A 22253-nucleotide genomic window follows, 5' to 3' on the forward strand; every position below is an offset into this window, starting at 1 on the left:
TCAAATCTCCACTGAAGTTCAAAACTGCACAATAAAAGAATCAAATATTGGTATATGAAAGCATTCATATACTTTATGGTAGAGAAATGAGGAGTTCTATAGCAAAAGAATGAAAAACCTCTGAATATCAGAAAACGCCATTAATTTATAATGTTTAGACATATTTTCTATCCCCTCGCATACACTTCGTTCATTGAGCAACGTGCAATATAAAACTATCATGCATATATTTAGAAAAGCAACATTAGTCCAATTAAAGTGCATATAAGATTAGACTTATTGGGAACAATCTAATCATTTGTCCTTGATGAAGGAATGACTGTCCTTGATGTTTTAATTTAATACTGTTATTAAAATGAAAACTCGCACCACTGACGCATGCACAAATGGCGCATAAGACTACACCAGAGCAAATATAAGGAAGGTTATAGTTTGTTACCGTCTTGCATATGTAAAGCGACAATAACATGACGATCCGGTGGGTTTCGCTCAAATATATTACAGAAGATGCGCTGCGAAGGTGGTATTGACTTCCATAGTTTTTCAGCCAATCGATAAAGAAAATCAGATCGTAAAAAAAAGATCGTTTATCCATCAGCAATATCAGAAGCTTCTATCGTTGAGGTTCAAGACCTTCTATTCAAAGCGGAAACGTTTTTTGTCAAATGTCGGCGACCCGATATATGTCGAAAAGTAGTGTGCCAATCGTTAGATAACTAGACCAACTAAACACACCGCCGTTCACAAAACAATACTTGTCCGTGGAGATAAGGAAGACAACTTGTAAATATTTCTTTGCTGTTGTAGAAACGCACTTCGTTTATTTTATGAGATTATTATATTAGTTAAAAAAATTTGAGAACAAATTGAAAGCGTAACTACTTTCGAGTCAAACAATTGCGTCAAATATATTATGCCCTTTAATCCTGACAACAAACGAACAAATCTCCAGTGAGTACCTTACTGGAAGTATTTTCAATATTTTTGTTACCTAAAACTGGCTCAGCAATTGCTCTTCGCTAGGAACGAATGCCACTTCTCATGCAAATCTATTCGGTAGCGCGCAGCTCAAATTAAAAGGTAAAAAGGACTACAAAAGATACGAGAACTGCTGCAGTCTAGGTCTTTTTGTAACCAATTATGATTTGGTTGATAAGCACCATGCGCATCAATCTAGATTTCACTAATTATAGGAAACGATTTTCAGTACCGGCTATTCGAGGTCAGAGCGATGTCTCAAAGAGCCACCTTTTCTGAAGCCAAATTTTCAACGGGAGGTGTGGTATAAATGCCTAAAGAGCTTTTTTATTACGTTGCCATGGTAACTATAAACATGCGGCCATCGTTGGTTCAAATTTCAGCCTTGGTAAATGGTTGCCATAGGTACTTTTATAGGTTTGTTGGAGAAACCCTATCAGCAAGACCCAAATTCCACCAAGACTCACCTCAGCCATAGTACGAGCAAATCCTTGCTGCTATGTTACGCAGTATAATAGCTGAAGGTGCTAAAAAAAGGTTGGTATAGTGGACAATATGTTTATTGTAGACAGTTTATAGGCAGTTTCATGAAGTTTTCCCTCCAAAAAATTCGCTTTGCGGAATAGCTCTTAGCTGCAGAAGTCACGTTGCTTGTCCACTGCTCGATAGGATAAAAATAAAATCAATAAGATAAAAAGCATCATATTTTTCTTTCAAGTTTGTTTTTCAGATTATCACACAAATACGCGAAAAGTAAAATAAAAATACAAAGGTAAATAGATCTTTACTGCTTTTTAATATGACCTGCGCCTCTGGAACATAAGTAATACATGAACTAGATAATCTAAGAAAAGTCAACGGAATTCAACTGTTCAGAGTAGTGCAGCTTGTTCGTCCATATACCCACGATAGTGAAAGATATGGTTTTCCATTAAAACCAACACAAATCAAAAACAATAGTTTCAATATTTCTGTATAGTAGCGCAACTTAGCTTGTACCCACGGAGCGTGTTGGCGTCGCTCGAACGCTCTATTGCTTGTTGATAACGGAAAGTCGCCAGTTGAGCGAGTCCTAGTTTTTTAAAACATTATACAGTTGTAGGAGGCTCTATTCTTATAGAGCTGAATAAAGAAAGGATATGTAGAGAAAGTGTAGAAGGTAAGTTCTGCGGAGTTCAGACAGCTGTGGACAACAAGCAGTTTTCTATTCTGAATAGGTCAGTCATGCAAACTATTGCGAAAATATTGCAATGTTCTAACAAATACGCTATATTAGAAAGACATCTTGTTTGTATTCTTTTATATCTCTTCCTAATCAGTACTTTTAAAACCTACCTGCAAACAATTTTTCTTGCCGTACAATGTACCTTGATAATAGGCGTTTATAATGCAAATGTCTACCGTGTTATCGAAGCCACAATGAAAACGAAATCAACTGCTAGTCCTGTTCAATGCCAACAAGTTCTTCTACGAGAAATAAAAACATTATTATTACTACCACTATTATCGTTATTTTTAACTACTTAGCGGCCTTTCATTTTATTACTGCTGCAATCATTTCTCTTTATTATACCTTTGCCTAATCTACCATAAACACGACAACAAGCACACTAGTTGATATGTTTATATGTATCAAGAAATGTATTTTAAATCAATGGTACAATTATACAAGTGCACGGTTTCGTCTACACAACTACAGTTCGCGCATTTGGTTGGAAGTATCTTACTTCCATCTTCAACATACACAGTGAAATTAGCTTTATGTCTGCAGCAGCAGCTTTTGCAATGTTAATGGCGGATACATTTTTTCTATCTGTACATCTGCATCGATTCGACACTTTTCGCCACCACTTCATTATTTCCTTTCATTAGTTTCATTATTTCATCGTTCATTTTTAGTGATCATCTCTCCTTACGGGTGCTCTGTCAAGCTTCCATTTATTACCATCCATCCATCCACCAAAGTCCACATTTTTTTGACCATTCATTTGTTTGCCGTTACCAGAAGCAGCAGCGGCCACCGCAGCAAAACCGTTTTTTGTATCATTATCATCGTTATTATAATTATTAGCATTGTTTTATTATAATTGTTATTATTATCGCTTATTCGTACGTCCTTTGCTCCATCTCTCCCGTTTCCTTTGCTTACATCGCCACCATTACCACAGGTCCCCCCTTTTTTCCCGGGTTGCAAAAAACAGCTTAACTCGAAGCCAGCCAATCCAAATCTAACCGCCTGCTTCTCTAACTTGCTAACCACGCAGCAAATGTGTTCACAATCACGTTCAGTCTAATACGATACACTCGTTTTACTTTTCCTTCTATTTTGCCCCTGCTTTCTATTTTTCTAAGTCGCTTCCCGATATATAATTAAAACTTTACTTAATCACACATGCTGTGTGATATATAATTGTATATATATATATTTTGTATATATATATATATATATATATATATATATATAACTATCTGCCATCATGTCTTTCTTTCTCCCTTCTCTCTCTCGATGTGTGATGATCTCTTGCATTTTTTTCTTGTAGCTAGCTATCAGTTTTCATGTATAGCTGCTATTATTATTAACCATACTATAGTAGATCAACAATTTTTCACTGGACAAACAACGGCGAAAACGACGACAATCAGACTAAACGGCAAGCATATTACCGCACAGAGCTCAAAAACACAAAAGAAAAGTAGTCAAAAACGACACAAGCAAAAACCTACGATATGCCAGTAATGGACATGTACACAAACAAAAAGGTAAACATGATCTTAACAATGAAACTCATTATGTGTAAACCTCTATTGGTTGGAGGTGTTCTCTGCGCACGGGCGACTGTTTTTCTGTGAATGTGTTTAATGTATCTCTTGTGTGCAGATATGTACGAGTATCCGAATATGTAAAAAAGATCGTTGAGGAACTCTTTCGTCGCAGGATACGAGAATATAAACAATTATTATAATTCTTTGTTGTTTGTACCTCAATGAATTCTAGTAGGTTTTTTGAATTCAAGTGATTTTTAATTACAAAGAACTGACGAGAATGGCTGAGACTGATGATTGACTAATGAATAAAACAGCAATGATAGCACAATATTTGATCAATTAATCAACTCGTATTCAATTGATATCGTCGTTTGACGCAACTGTTCCGAATTAGATAAATCTTGTAACGCTTGTCGATCGATCAGCCTGAACAGTTATTCTGATGATCACACACGATTATGGCTAAGCTGTGTTTCGTCTGATTTGTCTCTTCGAAATAAATTTTTTTCTTAAAGTTGCTCGCTGCCTTTCTCTCTTCCTGTCAGTCTGATGACAATACACCGAAAAATGCTATCGTGATGACATTTTGTTACGGTGTCTGCATTAGAACAGTATATTTGTGGATTTTTTCGATTTTGTATGTCTCATTATGCTAACTATTGTCGCCCTCGTTGTCCCACTTTGTGGCGTTACGTTACTCGTTTGTATTCATATGTAATGAGCTTATGCATTTTTTTACCTTTCTTGTGCATTTAATTATCCTCGTTTCGTTACCGTCATCCCTGAGAATTGTTACGCTCCCCTCGAGCCACGAGCCAATCACATAATTACTATATTAAACCACTATTATGATTCTTATCATTGCTGATATTATTGTTTCATTCTATCCATATTATTATTATCATTACTATTATTGTCGTCGATAAATATTGGCTTGTTGGTTTTGTTTCACTGGTCGTCAACAAAAATCTACGTGTCTTCTTTGCCTTTCCATTTCCCAGTCCAGTCTTGCCAATGTCATCAAACGAGAAACATTTTACCTATTTTTGCCGTTCGATAAGGCGACCACGACCACCTATGCCCCAAATAACTCTGTGTCCACGTTGGTTCACGTACTTCGTTTCTATATAATAATATTACTACGACTTATCCGCTAACTCTACGTATCATAAAGTTATTCAAAGTTTACGCACAATTCTAAACAAATTCAAAACTATGCAGACGATTTTATACAGAACACGGCGGGGTTTTCCGCGTGATTTTGGTTTTCTGTCGCTCTATTTGTTTTTGTCTGTCTGTTTATCCGTTTGTTTGCCTGGTCGCGTAACTCTGTGTGTATGAGTGTGATAATGCATGTTATACGTATCTCTATGTCAAGGTGAACGTGCATTGTTGGTTCGGTTGTATACGTTGTCATTGATCGATTTCAAAATGTCCAGAACCCAAACAGCATAGAATAGACTCAAACTGAATAGCGTGACGCGTATAATCTAGGTTTGTTTTCTCAACCTCTAGAGTAGAATTATAATAATTTTAGGCTTATTACGGATGCTCTATATGCATGTATTTTGTTAGGTGTCTACCCTCTTCTCGTGTGGTTGTGGAAAGCGTCTAACGCAAATTTGCCAGTTTCAGCTTTTTGCTGTCAGCTGTTTTGCGTGCGGCCAGGCTGCCTGCCCTATTTTCTATGAGCGGTAAACGTAGAATTATAATTGTTGCCAGTCGTATACCGTTTACTGAAACTCGAACGTGGCTGCGTCAGGATGTACCGCTAACCAATGCCTGTCGACTGCACAGCGATTGCATGACATTTCCCGTCGCCCTATTCGTGAAACCTGAAATCATATAGCACGTCAAGAGCACAATTATCATTACATTCGTTACTGATTGTTGAAGTTTACACTGAAGCATTGAAGACAACTTATAGGTATTTGTATTGTGAAAACGAAAACAGCGATTGCTCTTCAGTTGCCCAAACATAAATAACGACAACAGATAGCGACTACCCTAAAACGCCAGAGACGGCATGTTCTTCAGTGTTGTTGTATCTCTTCAAGGCAATCGTTTTACAACCGCATGTTAAACTAATTAAGAAATTAAATGAACATTTGAGATACAAGATGCTTAGAAAAACTAATGAACACCTACTTTCATTGGTCATTCTTCCGTTCTTCCCCAGGAACGACCTGACTGCCGCCAGCTGTTCCTGTGCTAATGGAAGCCCCAGGTAACGCACTGCCGGCACCACTCGAGATGTCGGCAGCGGGAACTCTTACTCCATTCGAGGTCGTATCCATCTGCTCACCTGCAAGTGCATCCGAACTACACCCTGTTTCGGTGCCGACTGCATTCGTTAACGGTGGTTGCTGAAAAAGAACACGAAAAATTAGTTTACCACCATCTTCTACACAAGCGTATTATTTAGGATAATAAACCGTAGATTTATCTAAATATGACTCAGTGTGGCCTGTAGAAACTATAGGGATTACAACATGAAAATCCAATTTTTTCCTAAGCGTTCATGTATCTTTCACAGTCTGCCTTTTTAATACAATTTTCTAATTAACAAGTACATGAATCTCTATCTAGTTCGACACATATACTATACAGCACTTTCTTGGTACCTTCGACGAATGGGCTTGAACATTAGGCTCCACAAACAGACAGCTGATCAAATTGCCATGATAAATGACTAATTAAAAGCGTCATTAGGTGACAAAGCTTTTGCCGTACCTGTCCATCAGTTTCCTTTAGCTCTCTAGCTGAATTGCTGCCACTGTCCGCTAGTCGACTATTAGCTCCTTCACTGTTGCCACTGTAGACGTTCCGGTTCATCGTATTGCCATCATTTACGCTTCTTTCAGCACCAACTGGTATTGTGTTTGCTGTGGTTTCTATTCTCTCTGTTGGTCCATCACCGGATATGCGCAGCCTTTTCGCCGGCGGTTGATCTCCTTCGTTGTCGTCCCGGAAGGTTTCGGACGTCACTACACAACTCGCGGCACTATCTGCCGTTGACCCGCTGGTGATGTTGGCAAGTGCCGCAATCTCTCCTTGTTCTTGCTGCTGCTCGTTGTTGGGTTCCGGGCTACTGCTGTCGATACAAGCAGCAGCAGCGGCACCGCCGCCGCCGCCACCACCACCGCCAGCACCGCCAACAGCTATTCGAAGAGTGGCGGTCGTCGTTGTAACAGTTGTACTCGCGGTTGTCGATGCTGGAGGAGTCTCATTTATGATAGCTTCTACTTTTGGTGAATGACTTGATCCGTCGCCCGTAGAATCACTGCTGCTCAGACTGTTCTCCGTCACACTGATAGCGTTCGGTGGTTCATCATCGCTATCTTCGTCCGGCTCGTAGTCGACGAGTTTTACTGAGGCATTGTTGTTATTATTATTGTTCATAGCCACATGCTGCTGCAATCGATGATTACTACCGCCCTGAAGAGTTAGTGCTCCACCATCACCGATGTTGAGTCTGCCGTTTCCATCATCGTCACCCGTGAGTGACTCATCGCCGCCACATTGTCCACCTGCGGCCGCTGCAATTCCACTACCGACCGTCGAGTTAGGCCCGCCAGCCGCCGTGGGGTCGTCATCTTCGCCGTCGTCTGCAGCGAACCATTTTTCTTCATCGTCATCAATTTGCCGTGGGTCGCGTTTGAAACGACTGCTACTGTGGAGCACCTGATCTGAAGTACCATGCTGTTGAAGCTGCTGTTGTTGAAGACCCGCTGCTGGCGGCAGAGAACTGCCATCTATTGATGGCACAACCTTCAGACCGTCCGCTCCTGTCCCCATTTTTAGTCCAGCACCTACACCGCGATTTCCCGCTGATGACTCGAGAGGGAGCGACGCTGTCGGCTCTTCAAACTTGGCTCGCAAAGCGCGGAACGTCGGTACGTAACTAATCGAGTCCAATTCCTAAAAGGTTCATGATTACATAAAGTTGGTCAGTCAGCCAGAAATGTAACAAATTACGGGTCAACGGCACATTATAATAAACTTACATATATAGATCTAGGTAAACGTTACACGCGGCATTTTTGGGCATAGATTTCCATCTAGGTTTAAGTACGGACATATACACGTTTTTGTTTCTTACCTTGGAAAAGTGCTCAACTGCATGAACACCAAGTAATGCAATATCTTCGGCCCGGATAAACTCGAACAGTTCGATAATGGCTGAGTCTAACAAATTATAACGACTGCTGTTGCGTTTGAGTGCATCAACTACAGGTCGTAGGAGGCAGTTAACGGCGATGTGTCTGTTATAAAAATCATCTTTCAAACCAACGATTCGACGGACAAACCTAACAATGAGAAAAATCCAAATAATATAACGTAACAGACATAATATTGTTATTACATCTATGAAGTTGACTAAATATGCAGTTAAAATGCGGCTCCGAAAATGCTGCTCGTCTCGACGTAGAATACAGCTTAGAAACTAGCAGCTTAAATTCAAGTTCGTGGGCAGACAAAGACCTTTGATATTGGTTACTCGTAGCAAAGGGTTCTAAATGAGTCTAAATAAAAGGATAAATGCCAAGGTCAAATCGAAGTGATAAGAAGCAAATAAGAGATATGGGCTTTTGTATTATCCAATACATATACTGAGCCACCTTATTTTCAATACCTATAGTGTGTCTATGAAGTTTCATCAGTAAATAACTTCCGCAACGAACAAAAACATTTTTAGTCTGCTAAGTCTTAGTCGGCGGCTTTCCTTGCATTATATGAGCTGTCATATCGCTCTAGATACCTACCGGAGAGCACATAGCGCAAGATGGAGATGTCTGGGGTATTTCATACAGTCCAGCACCCTTCGTAGTAAGTCCTTGTGCAATATGTAGTTTTTGATGTGATAGCCATGATGCTCAACGCAAAACGAGAGAAATTCAATTATGTGCGCAAGTAACGATGCACGACCTGCCGATAGCGGAAACCCTGGCGGTGGAGATCGATGTTGCTCGATAATTCGGTCAGTAAGGACATGCATTGAATATTTGTAGAACAGCCTGCATTACACAGATGAACGAATTACAAAGATCGTTGGCAATTTGAAAAAAAAAGTTAACAGCTATTGAAAACACTACAGAAGATGCTTTTTGTATGGATCAGCCTTACGCCGCTCCTTTCAGCGGCAAGCAGCATGTGCGGTCTAAAAAATCTCTGTATTTGAACGTGTCCCCGTTATGGTGCAGTGGTGACGTGTTTGCTTACCGAACTCGAGGACTCATGCGATGGTTTAAATTTAAAACTGGGCTAAAAAAAATTTAAACTGGCTAGACTGAGACACTATCTCGTGTTAAGAGGGACCACTCGGTTCAGCTAAAGCGTAATAACCGTACATACAGTCGATGCAGAACCCATGTCTGTCTGGTCGTGAAAATAAAATTTAAGAGACACTAACCCTAAAAATGAATTTTTGTTCTCGTTTGGAGCAAACGTCTCAGGATCAAGTAGCATACGAAGTATCCCGGCCAACTGTACAGCCACGCCCGTATCTGGTTGGGGATCTGCTAAGATCTGCCGAAGAATTATATCCATAAGCAGGCGTTCATTATCGCCACACGTCGTCTGGTACTGGTCTAAACAGTATTCCCGAACCTATCACAAAAAAAGCGCAAATACATAAAAATATAGCATGATGACTTAGTTCAATAAAGCCTTACATTTTCGCATCTAAATCAATCCATTCAAGTAACGATAAGTCAATAGTACGTATGTATATTAGAGAAAAAAATTTTGACACACAATGCTTTTTCAGACAAATGTAATGTTAGTAGTGGTCAAAATGTGCAAGCTAAAATGAAAGGGAACTGTATAATTCAAATTTACGTGTTTTTAGCTTTATTTACCATTGCTGTAGAGAAGTCAACGAGATAAGATAGGATGTCGATTGAAGCGGCCTTTATTGCTGCGTCCTCACTCTGAAGCGTCGCCTCCATCACCTATGATACAATTAGAAGTCCATTGTCAACGCTAGTCTTCGATGACACAGCTCTGCTGAGAAAAGGTTCTAAAATACATGGCTTCCAGCTTATGACGTCCCTCCGATTTTTTCTGCTCAAGATTTCTCAACAAATGAAAATCGCAAGTATCATAGATAAATTTGTTCTGAATTATTAGACCAATCCTGTGATAGACGATAGCTTTTACGTTTACAACGTTAGAAATCAAGAACAAAGTAATTACCTGTAGGATACCAAGTGCAAAAAGAGCCTTGAAGAATGGTTCCCTACATTGCGGCTGCAGCGTCTGCGAAAAATTGCAGAACTCTTTGAGGAATAGGACCAAATCTCTGCAACGAGTAACCAGAAATTCGTATTATTCTACTGCAAAAGCAACTCGTTCAGAGAATCATGGAATTGCAACTCTATCAAGAAGAAGTTTGCCATGTCGTTATTCATTCAAGATCAAACATCTTTTAGGAACTGTCTACCGGTCACGGCTAGAGACAATCATGTGAATGGAACTGACTTCAGTTAAGATTAACATGCGCTGCAAGCACGAAAGGAAGGACTAGGGAAGAAAAAACACTCATATGCTAACCGTTTTTGCTCCACCGATGTATCCTGTCGTAGCTGGCTGAATAACTGATCAAGAAAGTGCCGATCCTCCTGCAAGTATATAAAATATAATGTTTAGTGCAATTACGATTTAAAAAATTGACACAAATTCTATTTGTAATTGTTATTCTGCGTGATTTTTGCCTACTTTTCAGCTACAAACAGCTACACACACGTAGTTCTTTATATACATATTCTGAGGTATGAACAGCTTATAGAAATTTCAACTGGTCCGATGCATATGGCAGAGGTCACCATGCACAAAAGCGAATCTGTTGGGCCACTATCGAGTACCTATATTAAATTCAAGAATGAGGAATAAAACGGCAAATCTTTACTTTCTGTTTGTACTCGTTAGGAAAATAATTTAGTAAAATTGCTACCTGTAGCATCGAGACGATGTCGGCCTTATTGAAGAATACGAAACTGCTCAGACATGACAGCATATTCTCCTCGAAGATTGATGGTGTAGGTAAGACTACTTCTTGGATATACTGAACACGGTACGTTTGATGAATCTTGGCGGTCAGTTCCGGATCCGAGAACGGAATCACCTGCAAGTTGAAGAAATGTGACAAAGGCACACGTCAAATATAGATCGTTAAACCTTCAAAGTCGACATAAAACTATGAGCCCTTTAAGACGCTAAATACTACAGCAGTAAAAATTAATTTTATTTCATCTTATTTATCCTGGCGCCTACGACAAACCCCTAGTATCTGTAGTGAAAATAGAATGAAGGAAAATGAAGAAATTACCTGATGGAAAGTGGCTCTTGCACTGAGGTACTCGCGGTGCCGTGCACGCGGTTTGTTCGGTTCGTATTCAAGGACACCCACAACCTGAAATGAGATAAGGATCCAAAAAGATCTCTTGATAAAAGCCATTGTCTGTACGAGCCGATTTGATATTACGCGGTAGTGTCCTTCGTTATTTGGCTGACAGTCATCGCAATTCTAAACGATGTATTGAATGGAAGAACATAAAAAGGATACAGTAGAGCGCTTATAACAACAGGTTAATAAAAAAATAGACAACGCACCTGCATTATGTTTTCCTCTGTAAACATGACATCTAACAGTGCGTTTTTGTTGAGCAGCAGAATCGACTTGAATATATTATAGAGTGTATGGAGCGATTCGAGGTCCTCGAGATCTTCAGCCACGGCGAACACATCGAGCAATTTCGTGATGTAGTCGTCCGCCTCGATAGCGGATGCCACACTGTCCCGGCGCATGGGGAATGGTAAGCATTCCTATAAGTATAAATGACAAAAGATGATGTTACAAGCGCTACCAGCTTATTTATGTAATTTACGTGATTTACCTTGTTGTTTCAAAATTCGGTTAATCTAGCTACAAGGCTTGTCTTCAAAAAAAGGTTTAGGGTCGATACGAGCATCTTTAGGATGTGGCAATTTTAAAACTATTCGCTCGCTAACATATTTTACATTGTATTACAACAGCTGTAACAACGAGAGCCGATATATGTACCTGAAGAATCTTAGCAATTTCGCCGAGGTGCGCAATCTCTGCGGCTGGAAGCATCATCGCACGTGAATTCGAGTTAAGTCCGCCAAGTGTTGCTTGCCCATCGGGACATTCATCTTCGCTTTCGACCACCTCTTGAGTAATGTCGACTGAAGGATCCCGTCCCTGTATCTGCCCAGCCATAAAGACGCAGAGACGAGTGTCAGCTCACCGTTTATATATATTACAATGTCAATCGGAACTACTAGCTTTCGGCAACGACAACAAATCCATTTTGTATTTAGATATGATAGACTTGCCTTACTTAGAAGCTACACTTCATATTGACCAGAATCAGCGAGTGAAGCCTCAGTTCGTGGGGCAGTTTTTATGCATATGGTCTTATAATGACAATACATTGGCAGAAACAGCGATCCAAAAAGCAATTTCTGCATATGTTTCTGTTTCTGTAAGGTTATTATATTTCAAATCGCCCTCGTAATTGTTAAGTTGCAAGGCTTTTTGCCTTAATACGTATCTGTAGCTTACAGACAAGCATTACGAAACTTCGCAATGTAAACGCAGGTATTTTTGAAAAGTAACGCTTCGAAGCCACATTTAGAACTAAACAACACTCTATTTTTGAGCTCTTTGTCGTCTCACCTGGCAGATCGTTTTCCAAATATCGTCGCATCCTGCGCGCTCCTGGAAGCTTAAAGCAAGGTCATAGTTGTCTCCTTCAGACCACACAATCAGAGTCCCTTGCTGCCGCTGGTACGCAGTTTCCGCTTGCACCTTTGACTCGAGAAGGAGAGAACCTGTGCATGCGTACATTCACATTAACTTCGTCAGCAATCATAGCCGTTACCCTCGAAAACAGCAGCCTATTTTCACCCAGGTCTATAGGAAAAAAATGCTTAAAATACAATGATAATTCTACTCTCTTAGTTTCCTGGATATCATTGAATAGCTCCTGCAAATAGTTTTTTAAGTTAATCAACCTGATATGTCAAATGGGTGATCACTCCTTAAAATAGCTCAAAAAAACATGTGAAATATTTTCCATTCACCACGCACTCACCATCAATTTCGGCACGAACAACAAGCGAGATGCCTCCAAGGGATTCGACGAAGGGCGAGCTCACATATCCCGTACCCTTGTCGTCCCACTGTCGTTCCGCGTTTAGCAAATAGAGCTTCACTCGTCGCCGTACAGATTGCTCAGTTGATTGTGTCCCAGCTTGGCCGCCCACCTGGTTCGTTCCACTTGCAGCATTATTTACGCCGCCACTTTGTGTACTACCACCACCGTTTCCCAGATTATCGCCCTGTCCTGCTGTCGCACCGCCATCTGAACCTTCATTGACACCTACTCCTACGCCACCTTGTCCTTCTTGGTTCACATCGGTCGCGTTGTCGCATACAGCTGCAGAACTTTCACCGCCTGAAACGCCTGAAGTTTCGGCTCCCGCCGTTGTCGCGGGAGATGCCACGTTTTCAGCGTCCGTGGCTAGTGGCACGGTGGCTACAGCAGAGCCAACACTAAGGGACGCCCCAGTGTTACCTCGGCTAGAGCCTGCTCCAGCTGATTCATCAGCTTCCACACATCCACCCACAACCTTAACGGTACAGCCAACTGCCACAGAAACAATTGTTGAAGAAGCGCTCGTTCCGCCAGCCACACTGGAACCACTGCACTCTGAAGCATTATCCCGTTGCTGCTGCTGTTGTTGTTGGCCTTTTGGGCTACTATTTTCCTGGTCACCCGTGCTGCCTGTTGAGTCCCCACTGTCCTGAGCACCTCTCTCGGCTTTTGCTATCGTTGGTGCAGTTGATACTGTTGTTGTAGTGGTCACGGTTGTGGCTGTAGCTGTTTCTGTTAATGTTGCCGCTGGTGTTAATTCTGCTGGGGTGGTGGAGGATCTAGATCCCGTTGACTCGCCTGCTGCTGAAGTAGCCCCCGCAACTCCTGTGGCTGTTAAGCTCGCGATCGCTGTTCGAGAAGACGTTCCAGAAGTTCTGTCCTGATAGCCTGGGCTAGTACTGTTGTCTTTTGTCGTAGGGTGTTCGCCTACCGGGGACGTTGTTTGGCCATTACTGCCACCACCTGTAGTGCCGCCCTCGTCGGGCGCCGCTACGACACCCGACATTACGGCAGGCGCCGCCTGATTCTGGCGTTGTTCGATGTCGCGTAAGTGTACCTTATGACGAAAATACAATCGATGTTATCACGTTCGGCATGAAAAACTGCCCCGCGAAAACTCACCGACAAACTTCTGTAACTAGAGTTTACTCAGCGCTTCTTCAGTATTCTGGAAAATTGCGTCAGACAAGAAGGCAGAAGAAAACGATTAAGAACTAGATTAGAATAGAGAAGTTTTGCATATATAGATAGCAAACTTACGGTCTGGCTTAACAGTTCACGATTTCTTGCTATTGTAAAATTAAAGAGAGGTGTTCCTTAGACAAATATCAGGTATACTTTGCTTCGAGAATAGAATATAAACACAGCGAAGAATATATATATGAATGAAAATATACCGGGAAATCTTGTTAGATAAACAGAGATCAGCTTATCCACGAACTGCTAAATAGCAAGTGGTATTTCATTGTTGTTTTAAAAACTGTTTTAAAGATTTCCATTTTTGGCATTATGTGTAGTTAGACACCAATGAGATATAAAAACTCATATACGTGAATCTCTCAAAATACTTTTAACTTTAAGAACAATGTCACTGATACGTTTAAACATTGAAATAAGCAATTGAAAGCGTGTGATCTCATCGAAACTCTTCCGCTTGAACAAATATCATCTCAGATGTCAAGACGCCGGAAGTAATACTGCATATCGAACACAATGAAAATTCCCATGATCAACAACTAAGGCACATCGCAGAAGTTTCTGAATCGTGTAAGACGGCTTTGATTTGATTTTCTTAAAAACACCAACACAGCACCACCCCAGATTCCTCATCACTTCTAACTGATATTTTGTTCGTAGGAGGCGTAGCAAATGTCAAAATACTGGCTACATTAGCTAATAGGCCAACGAGAATGTAAAGTGAAATCACCCAATACAAAATCAGACGGAGAAAAAAAGACTAATATATCAATTGTTTCCCTTTACTCTTTATTTTCCAGGACCAAAATACCAACAGTATTGCGAAACGCATAAACCCAGTATTACATCGAGCATATCTAAGTAGGACATGATAAACCCTACCAAGTTTTCAAGGCGAATTCCTATCACACATGAAGCGACCTGCACATTTTTGGAAGGAAACGCTAAAAATCTTAAAACTGCACTAGCTTAATAACTCTTACGCCTTTGTCAACATAACTAACTGTTAGGTAAGCTATTTTTAAACGATATAAATAAATAAATATTCCAAGTTTTACTTCCTCCTTAGTTAAACATTGCTTCGGATGGCTAGCCCCTTCCAGCACGAGACGAAGTGTGTCTACACCTAGTTTCGAAAATAGGCCGCCATGTGTATCTAGGTTTAGTAGGTAAACACCTTATCATTGCAGCATTACTGGAACAAACTTATTTTGGACTACAGCATCTACACTGCGAACGAAAAGAACTGTCCAAAATGATTATAATTGAGACCGGGGAAAAAGTGAATAAAATTCTGGTCCTACACTTTTTTCCGCATGGACCCATGTAGAGTTGTTATAGTTGCACGTACCTATAACCACACATACTCGTACGTAGAAATTCTGCTAATATTGCAATGGGAAGGGTGTCTACGTAGGGCCACAAGAAGCAATGGTAGGAAAACGGCCTTTTCAATTTCTCTAAACTGTTAGGTGCACTTTTCTTTTTTAGTATCTCAACAGCATTATAGTCGCGACATAAAGTTTTTAGAATTACCATAATGAATATAGTCGCGGTGACCTGCGATAGTACCTCAGTAGTATACTGCTCTTATCTAAAAGACGATGTATCAATCTGGCATAAATGAATGGGATTATCCCTAGGTATTAGTTGTCTATTACACAGAAAAGACAATTATTAGGTTGTAAGTATTAATCACAAGGATCGGTGAGATCCCCTGACAAAACAGAAGACACCTACTTCAATATGCTTTTTTGAAAAGCCTTTAGAAGGAACCCGATAGATCGTCTTTTTTCTAACTCACATGTATATAACGTATATACGTGTGACATAACACTATATATATATATATGTGCTACTTGCAAGAATATAGATAATAAGATCATCAATAAGACCATGAAAAGTTGGTAAAGAAAACACTGGATAGTATTTCGGCTTGCAACGCACCCTAGCAGTAGTCACATTCTGCTGAAGTGCCATTATAAAGCTTTTTTAGCTCAATACATAATACAATAACAATAAAGCACGAACTTTGACAAGATGATTACAAATTTATAATATACGGGCACGAATTCTGGTGCAACTGATTTCGCATTCAGTCATGTTTTGGTGCTCGCCTAATTTTTATGCATATCTACGTAGTTATCGGCAAGATTTGACACGGTTTCAGTCATGCACAGCAACGAGCACTTGATTGCTAATTATTTCATCTTGCATACGATACCAAGGGGGCTACCCATGGTTTATGCTCAACGCAGACGATTGACGTTATTCCAAGCTTGTTCGTTATGACTCATAGAGTCCAAGACCGCTCTTGACAATACATGCACTTCATGTGGGAAATCAATGAATGAATACATCCTTAGGATGTAGCAAAGTGGTTCTGGTAGGCGTTTTTTTCAGAATATTCATAGGGCAAAACGAACTTATTATACCCAAGTAACCATACGAAACGGTTTCAAAGAGTACGACGGGCCTTTTCTTCGCGCAGTTTCGGCATTTCGTGCTACCAAAAAGGTTCTAGCCTTCCAAAATTTTATTTTGGGTAGACATTTACGGACAACATGCCGTTGTGTCAAAAGAATGCCCAAACAAGTATAGAATCGATCACGCCAATTATGTATCTATTGTAATTTAGACCATGGTAACACTCCTGATATTGTCATTTGGTCTCGAACTATTGATCTTTACTCTAATTTTTTCGAACAGTGAGGACATGTACTATAGACGTTCGAAATTGATCCAACACATTTGACATTCGACCCGCTTTTAGCTTTCAGTCTCATTATAACTGATTAAACAGAAATGACTGCGTGTCTTTTAGAGAAATTCATCGTCCGGGTCATCTTCGTTGGTGTGTGTGCGCAAGGTTGCTACTATTGTTCAAAAATTATCCATAACATAGTAATAATAGTATCAACCGCCATACCAATTGTGAAGCCGTCATACAATGAGTGCCTGTAGTTCTGAAATTAACGGTTTAGAGAATTATTGTCTTTTTGAACTTTTTTTTTTATCTTCAATGAATCAAATGGTTCGTTGGTTAACACTGTAACAATACAGATACGGCTCATACGTAGCTTACTTAAGGGCATGACTTTGCCTCTGGGATGGATAAGTATTGTTGCTCTCCACAGCAAACAAGATGCCACCCGGCTAACAATTTGTCTTTAAACAGTGTACCTGGCTACTATACCTAGCTTGTATGATAACAGCCCAACTCTGCAATAACCGTGATCTCTTATGGAAAGGAACATAGCCTGGTTGCAATGCTTGTTTGCCAGGAGCAATTTTTGTCAACTCGGATGCGTTGAAGAAAAACAAGTCTCTGTTAGTTTTTTTGCTCACATATTAGCCTCAGTTAATAGCATATTGCACATACGACATGGCGAAACCGTCTTGTCGTTAACAACTATTAAGAAGTACATATAAAAAAAATAGAGAACACTTAAATACACAACATTAAGCAAATGTGCCGTAACTAAATTATCATTTATTTCATTATATCTAGGCTACTTAATGTTAAACTTACCATCATTTCTTGCATCGCTACCCCTTCTGAGCCCGATAGAAAAGACCAATTTTTAAAGAAGAGTTATTATTTCTACGATTACAAGTATCTTTAAGTCAATTTGTGGAAGAATGACTCAATTGGTGGACAACCTCCATAAAATGAAAAGCATTATTTTATATGTATTTCAAATTTGATTGAAAACATTTTTCGAATTAGATATGTGAATGATACAAAAAGATTGTCAAATTCTGTAAAAATTCGTTTCTCCATTACCAAGTGGCTACGAGCGACTTCTACGTGATCTAATTCAGATTAATTCAGAACGAAACAAATCAAAACAGCATTGCTTAAAACAGAACATTAATTTATCCAGTATAATGTGAGTGATGATACGATTGTAGCTCGCTACTTTGACATGGACGAACACCGGCCACTGGTGCTGACAGCAGCAGCAGATGACCCTGAACGCTCAGAAAGGAACACAGCAGAGCATACGAAGGCACACGGTGTGCGTGCGACGAAGCATCGTGAATTATCCTACGTAGATAGAATAGTGCAGTTATACGTCGGGCATTGAGCACATATTGAGATTTCACTACCACAATACTAGACTATATATGTTAATAAGGCAGGCCCATGTGTTTGTGGCTAGGGATGCTTACATTGCTCCTTTGTGCTTCTGGTTGTAGAGGCTTCCCAGCAGTTATTCACTAACGTCCGTACTGTTAAGAGCCTGGATTATTTGTTATGATGATAATTAATTCTGTGTTGTGTTGCAGTTTTTAATGCGAACAAAAAATACTTTATATGGTGTATTTGTCTCTGTGTGTCGGGGTGTGTGCGTGCTATAGTATATATGCATGAGTCTGTGTATTTCCGTGAAATGCGAAACACGATCAGCTATAGAACAGCAGGCAAAAACTCTATTGGTAGCAAACGCTATAAAGTGACAAGGTCAACCTCTTTGGACCTCTTTCCCTTTTTATTGTTGATAAACTGTTCAGCCGATCGCCATGGATAAAAAGGCTAAAATGCGAAAGACCTATCATCACCTAAACGTGAAAAGATCACCTGGCCATCGCATCATAACAAGTGATGTGCCATGAACTAACGGAATAAACAGAACGAAAACAAGCAATTTTGGTAAAATTTCTATATACGACCCTTTGCTTCATTACGCACTATATGGAGCATGAACTTTTCATAAGGCCTAGGTGTAGACAATCGAACTTGTTGCTCCAAGATGCTCACGGAGACATCGAATGCATTTCATTGTCACGTTCTAAAGCGTTCTGTTGACAAACACCGCGCATGAGAAACGCACCGGCCAACGATATAGGCTAAACGATTTTTTAGTCGAAAGATAACTCTAATCCCATATGTTAACTACCTTTTCAACAGCAAATAACCATACCATATTCTGAAGTTAACGATATCTTTATCGTTTCTTAGTGTTACATAATTTTCAGAAAAGTTTAAGTTGACGTTATCATTTTACAAAAATATGTGGTTGCACCAGTTTGAAGGAGAGCTTAGAGAAAACCTAGCAACATAGATATCAATAACGATTACTACAAACAAACATTCATGACGCACACGCAAGTAACGGTCATTTCCTCATTGATTGTTTTGTTAGAAAGTAAACTCAATAATTACTTTTTCATTAATATCTCTCAGAAATCGTATCTGATCGAAGCACTTTTGATAACAGACATATAACAGTTAAATACTAAGTGGGTGATTTTTGCTGTGCACGCTGTTCGCAATTTGCCCGGTCAAGTTAACTGAATGTTTGTGTTTGAAAAACTGTCAAGAACAGCAACACCTTAAAAAGGCAAATTTAGACAACGGCAAAACTTGCTACTTATAAACATCTTTCCGTACCCTATTACTCTCAAAACCAGTGTTAATCAAATGGACAAAACAGAGTCCGCTGTAGGTTACTGCTGCTACCACAAAAGCAATATCCATGTAAAAGTTATTAAAACTGACCCACTGGGAAAAGTGATAATAGTATATCGGTGTATTGTAGACACACGAGACTACCAGCGCTGCGAAACTCCCATTTGCGGTCGCTCTGCCGCACCAACTTACCCCCGTTCCGGTGGTTGCTGGCATTCTATAAACCACTAACAAAACGTAACACATATTGATATGATGACGGTGGACGGCCCTTGAAAAGGAGCTAGCCCTGGAGTCTAGAAAATGGCGCGGAGGCATCGAAGCTCTAACCCGCACACACGGGTATGCTTGGCCACATCAGAGTGGAAGGTGAATATTGGCGCTTGATCTCCCCTTATTACCTAACCATTTCTGGAAAGCGGGGTACTGTATCTTTTGTCGTTTCAGGAACGATTTTCTGAAGGATGGCACACACTCGTCTTGCGTCACTACAAATGAATCCCAGATGGGAGCGACAATCCGGTACTATAAAGCTGTCACCTATACATTGTGCAGAGGTATCCATACAGACACATACACCGCCAATGTATACCTATAATAACAATAATAATAATATTGCATCCGATTTTTCAGTTCTTAATCGCGAGGACGAGTCTACTCGTTGCGTTACGTTAGTTGAACTAGAAGCCGCTGCGGCGCGCTTTGATTACCCTACACCTACTTACCTTCTTCAATTCGTTGTTAGGCGCGACGCGGGAATGACGACACTCGATTACTCTTTGATGGTCGTGGCCTTCTTGTTTCTTTTTTGTGTTCCTTCTTCGTGTCAGCCAACAACAGCTACGACGAGGACGTTGACGGCTTCAGAAGTTTTCGTTTTCCCGTACGCCAAGCCGTAGGCCGTATTCCTATTGTTATTGATGTTATCACTATTGTTGTTGTTGTTGTTGTTATTGGCGATACTCGACAACGATTTTGTTGTTGTTGTTATTGTTGTTGTTGGTGCAGACAATGGAGAACCGCGATGAAGACAAACACAGGTAAACGTCATGTCTATCCGTCGACCGCTTCTGTTACGACGGTTCCCGTGCAACAACGGTAGCAGCCTTTCCCCGCCCGTTACCGTCGTCCCGAGCGGGCGACGCCGAACTCACCGAACTTACACGAACCCCCACTGAATCAGGCCCGAAAGACTAATAAACCCCGATGGCACCGATCAACACTAGTCAACGGCGGCAATTGCGAGCCAAGCGGCTTAACACAACGTTAGCGGTTTTAGTTATTCGCATTACGGCACTTGATCGGCCTCTCGATTGCTGCCTAACTGCTTTGGTATTGCCGACGCCTGATGCTGCTGCTGCTATTAATGTTACTAATCACTGTCCTTTCTTCAGTGGCCGTCGCTTGTTCACAAAAACACACAGTCGTCAGTCAATCACACAACAGCACCCAGACGAACGAAAGGGGTAGTAACACCACAACGAAGGGGCTAACAGTAGCATGAATCCTGTTTGGCGAGCAGCAACACGGACAAATTAAGTCCGCGAGTTTAAGAGTTATTTCTACGCACACATACACGCACACAGAGCACACGCGGTCAGTTGTTATAGCAATACGTATTTGTAGTGTAATTTAAATAATTGTGGAATCGTAACAGCGGCAGTAGAAGTAGTGGAAAGCAGTAGCAGCAGCATCAATAATAGCCGCTGCTTCACATACAGAGGTGTCGCTACTGGCGTTGGCTGGCGGCCTTTAGCGAACACGAACAAAGTGACGATCTCAACGACGGAGGCACACACGAGACCCGCACGTCTAGGCTTGTTACCTCGTTTCACCGATAACCGCAAGCGCCCGTCAATTCGCCGTGTCGATTGGACGACTCGCTGTAATCACTACACATAACAGTGTACGGTTAGGCCCAACGATGCTCACCCTGTCACTCGGTGGTCCACTCACTTCGATGTGTTCCCGGACTCCACACGTCTAGCAGAGCTATATACACACACACATACATAGTGAGGCACAGATACACAACACCATCCGTACACACAGTGAACTATTTACAATCAACGCAAGACGTTGGGTCAGCTAAGACGGCGGTACCGGGGATCATGGTGAGGGTGTCACACTCAGCGTGCCACACCACAAATGTACCACACGCGTGGAAGAGCGACGAATGTGCCACTTGAGGACGACAGGTTGTAACCTGTCTGTCTTCTACGCAATAGAAATGAAAAGTAATGAAAAACAAAAAAGTTAAAGAAGCTTTGATGATGCATGTTTGATAAACAAAATTTGATGGCGGTTATAAATTGAAGCGCACTACTTTTTGTACATTTGAAATAAATACAAAAAGATAGGAAAGAAAAAGACTGCCGATAATAAAAAAAAAAAGCTCGTATGAATAAGATCGCCTAGGGCATGTTGTTTTGATATTTTTTCAGGTATCATGGTATCACAACATGCAGCGATAATAGAGAAAATTTTCTTTTTCTGACATAGGTATACAGACCCTACCACTTTGAGGCCTAATCCAATACGACTGCATCGCTACCGGCCATAGCAGGAACTCGAAAATAAACGCGGGTAGTATGATTAAAAAGATGGTTATCTTAAGAGGCGCGCAGCAAGTTGCCTTTCCTTCGCTGCTGAAGGGGATCCACCTACCTAACTGTGTCTGTTGAAACTTGTCGCTTGGACCTCACCGCGCG

At 40.8% G+C, this 22253-nt stretch overlaps 1 protein-coding gene across 1 annotated transcript; it reads right to left on the reverse strand.

The window, feature by feature from the left end:
- Positions 1-2596: 2596 nt before the first annotated feature.
- flfl (serine/threonine-protein phosphatase 4 regulatory subunit 3 flfl) lies at positions 2597-21855 on the reverse strand. The gene is made up of 16 exons (XM_022852328.2): positions 20268-21855; positions 12867-14097; positions 12449-12603; positions 11810-11977; positions 11359-11571; positions 11075-11158; positions 10700-10870; positions 10300-10367; positions 9943-10048; positions 9606-9698; positions 9158-9354; positions 8511-8762; positions 7847-8054; positions 6478-7665; positions 5893-6110; positions 2597-5579 (listed from the first exon to the last, which is right to left on the reverse strand). Exons 2-15 carry the CDS (start codon positions 13933-13935, stop codon positions 5895-5897), a joined length of 4188 nt encoding a protein of 1395 aa, XP_022708063.1. The 5' UTR covers positions 13936-14097; positions 20268-21855; the 3' UTR covers positions 2597-5579; positions 5893-5894.
- Between the last annotated feature and the right edge of the window lie 398 nt (positions 21856-22253).

This window comes from Varroa jacobsoni, unplaced genomic scaffold, assembly GCF_002532875.2.
Source record: "Varroa jacobsoni isolate VJ856 unplaced genomic scaffold, vjacob_1.0 contig00710, whole genome shotgun sequence".
Lineage (NCBI taxonomy): Eukaryota > Metazoa > Arthropoda > Arachnida > Mesostigmata > Varroidae > Varroa > Varroa jacobsoni.

Excerpts from the sequence above, each read along its gene's own strand:
- flfl (XM_022852328.2), bottom strand. The coding sequence starts at position 13,935 with ATGTCGGGTGTCGTAGCGGCGCCCGACGAGGGCGGCACTACAGGTGGT. Across the intron at positions 11,572-11,809 it reads AAATTGCTAAGATTCTTCAG|GAATGCTTACCATTCCCCAT; the intron begins GTACATATATCG and ends TTATACTTATAG. Across the intron at positions 8,055-8,510 it reads CTTGCGCTATGTGCTCTCCG|GTTTGTCCGTCGAATCGTTG; the intron begins GTAGGTATCTAG and ends TCTCATTGTTAG.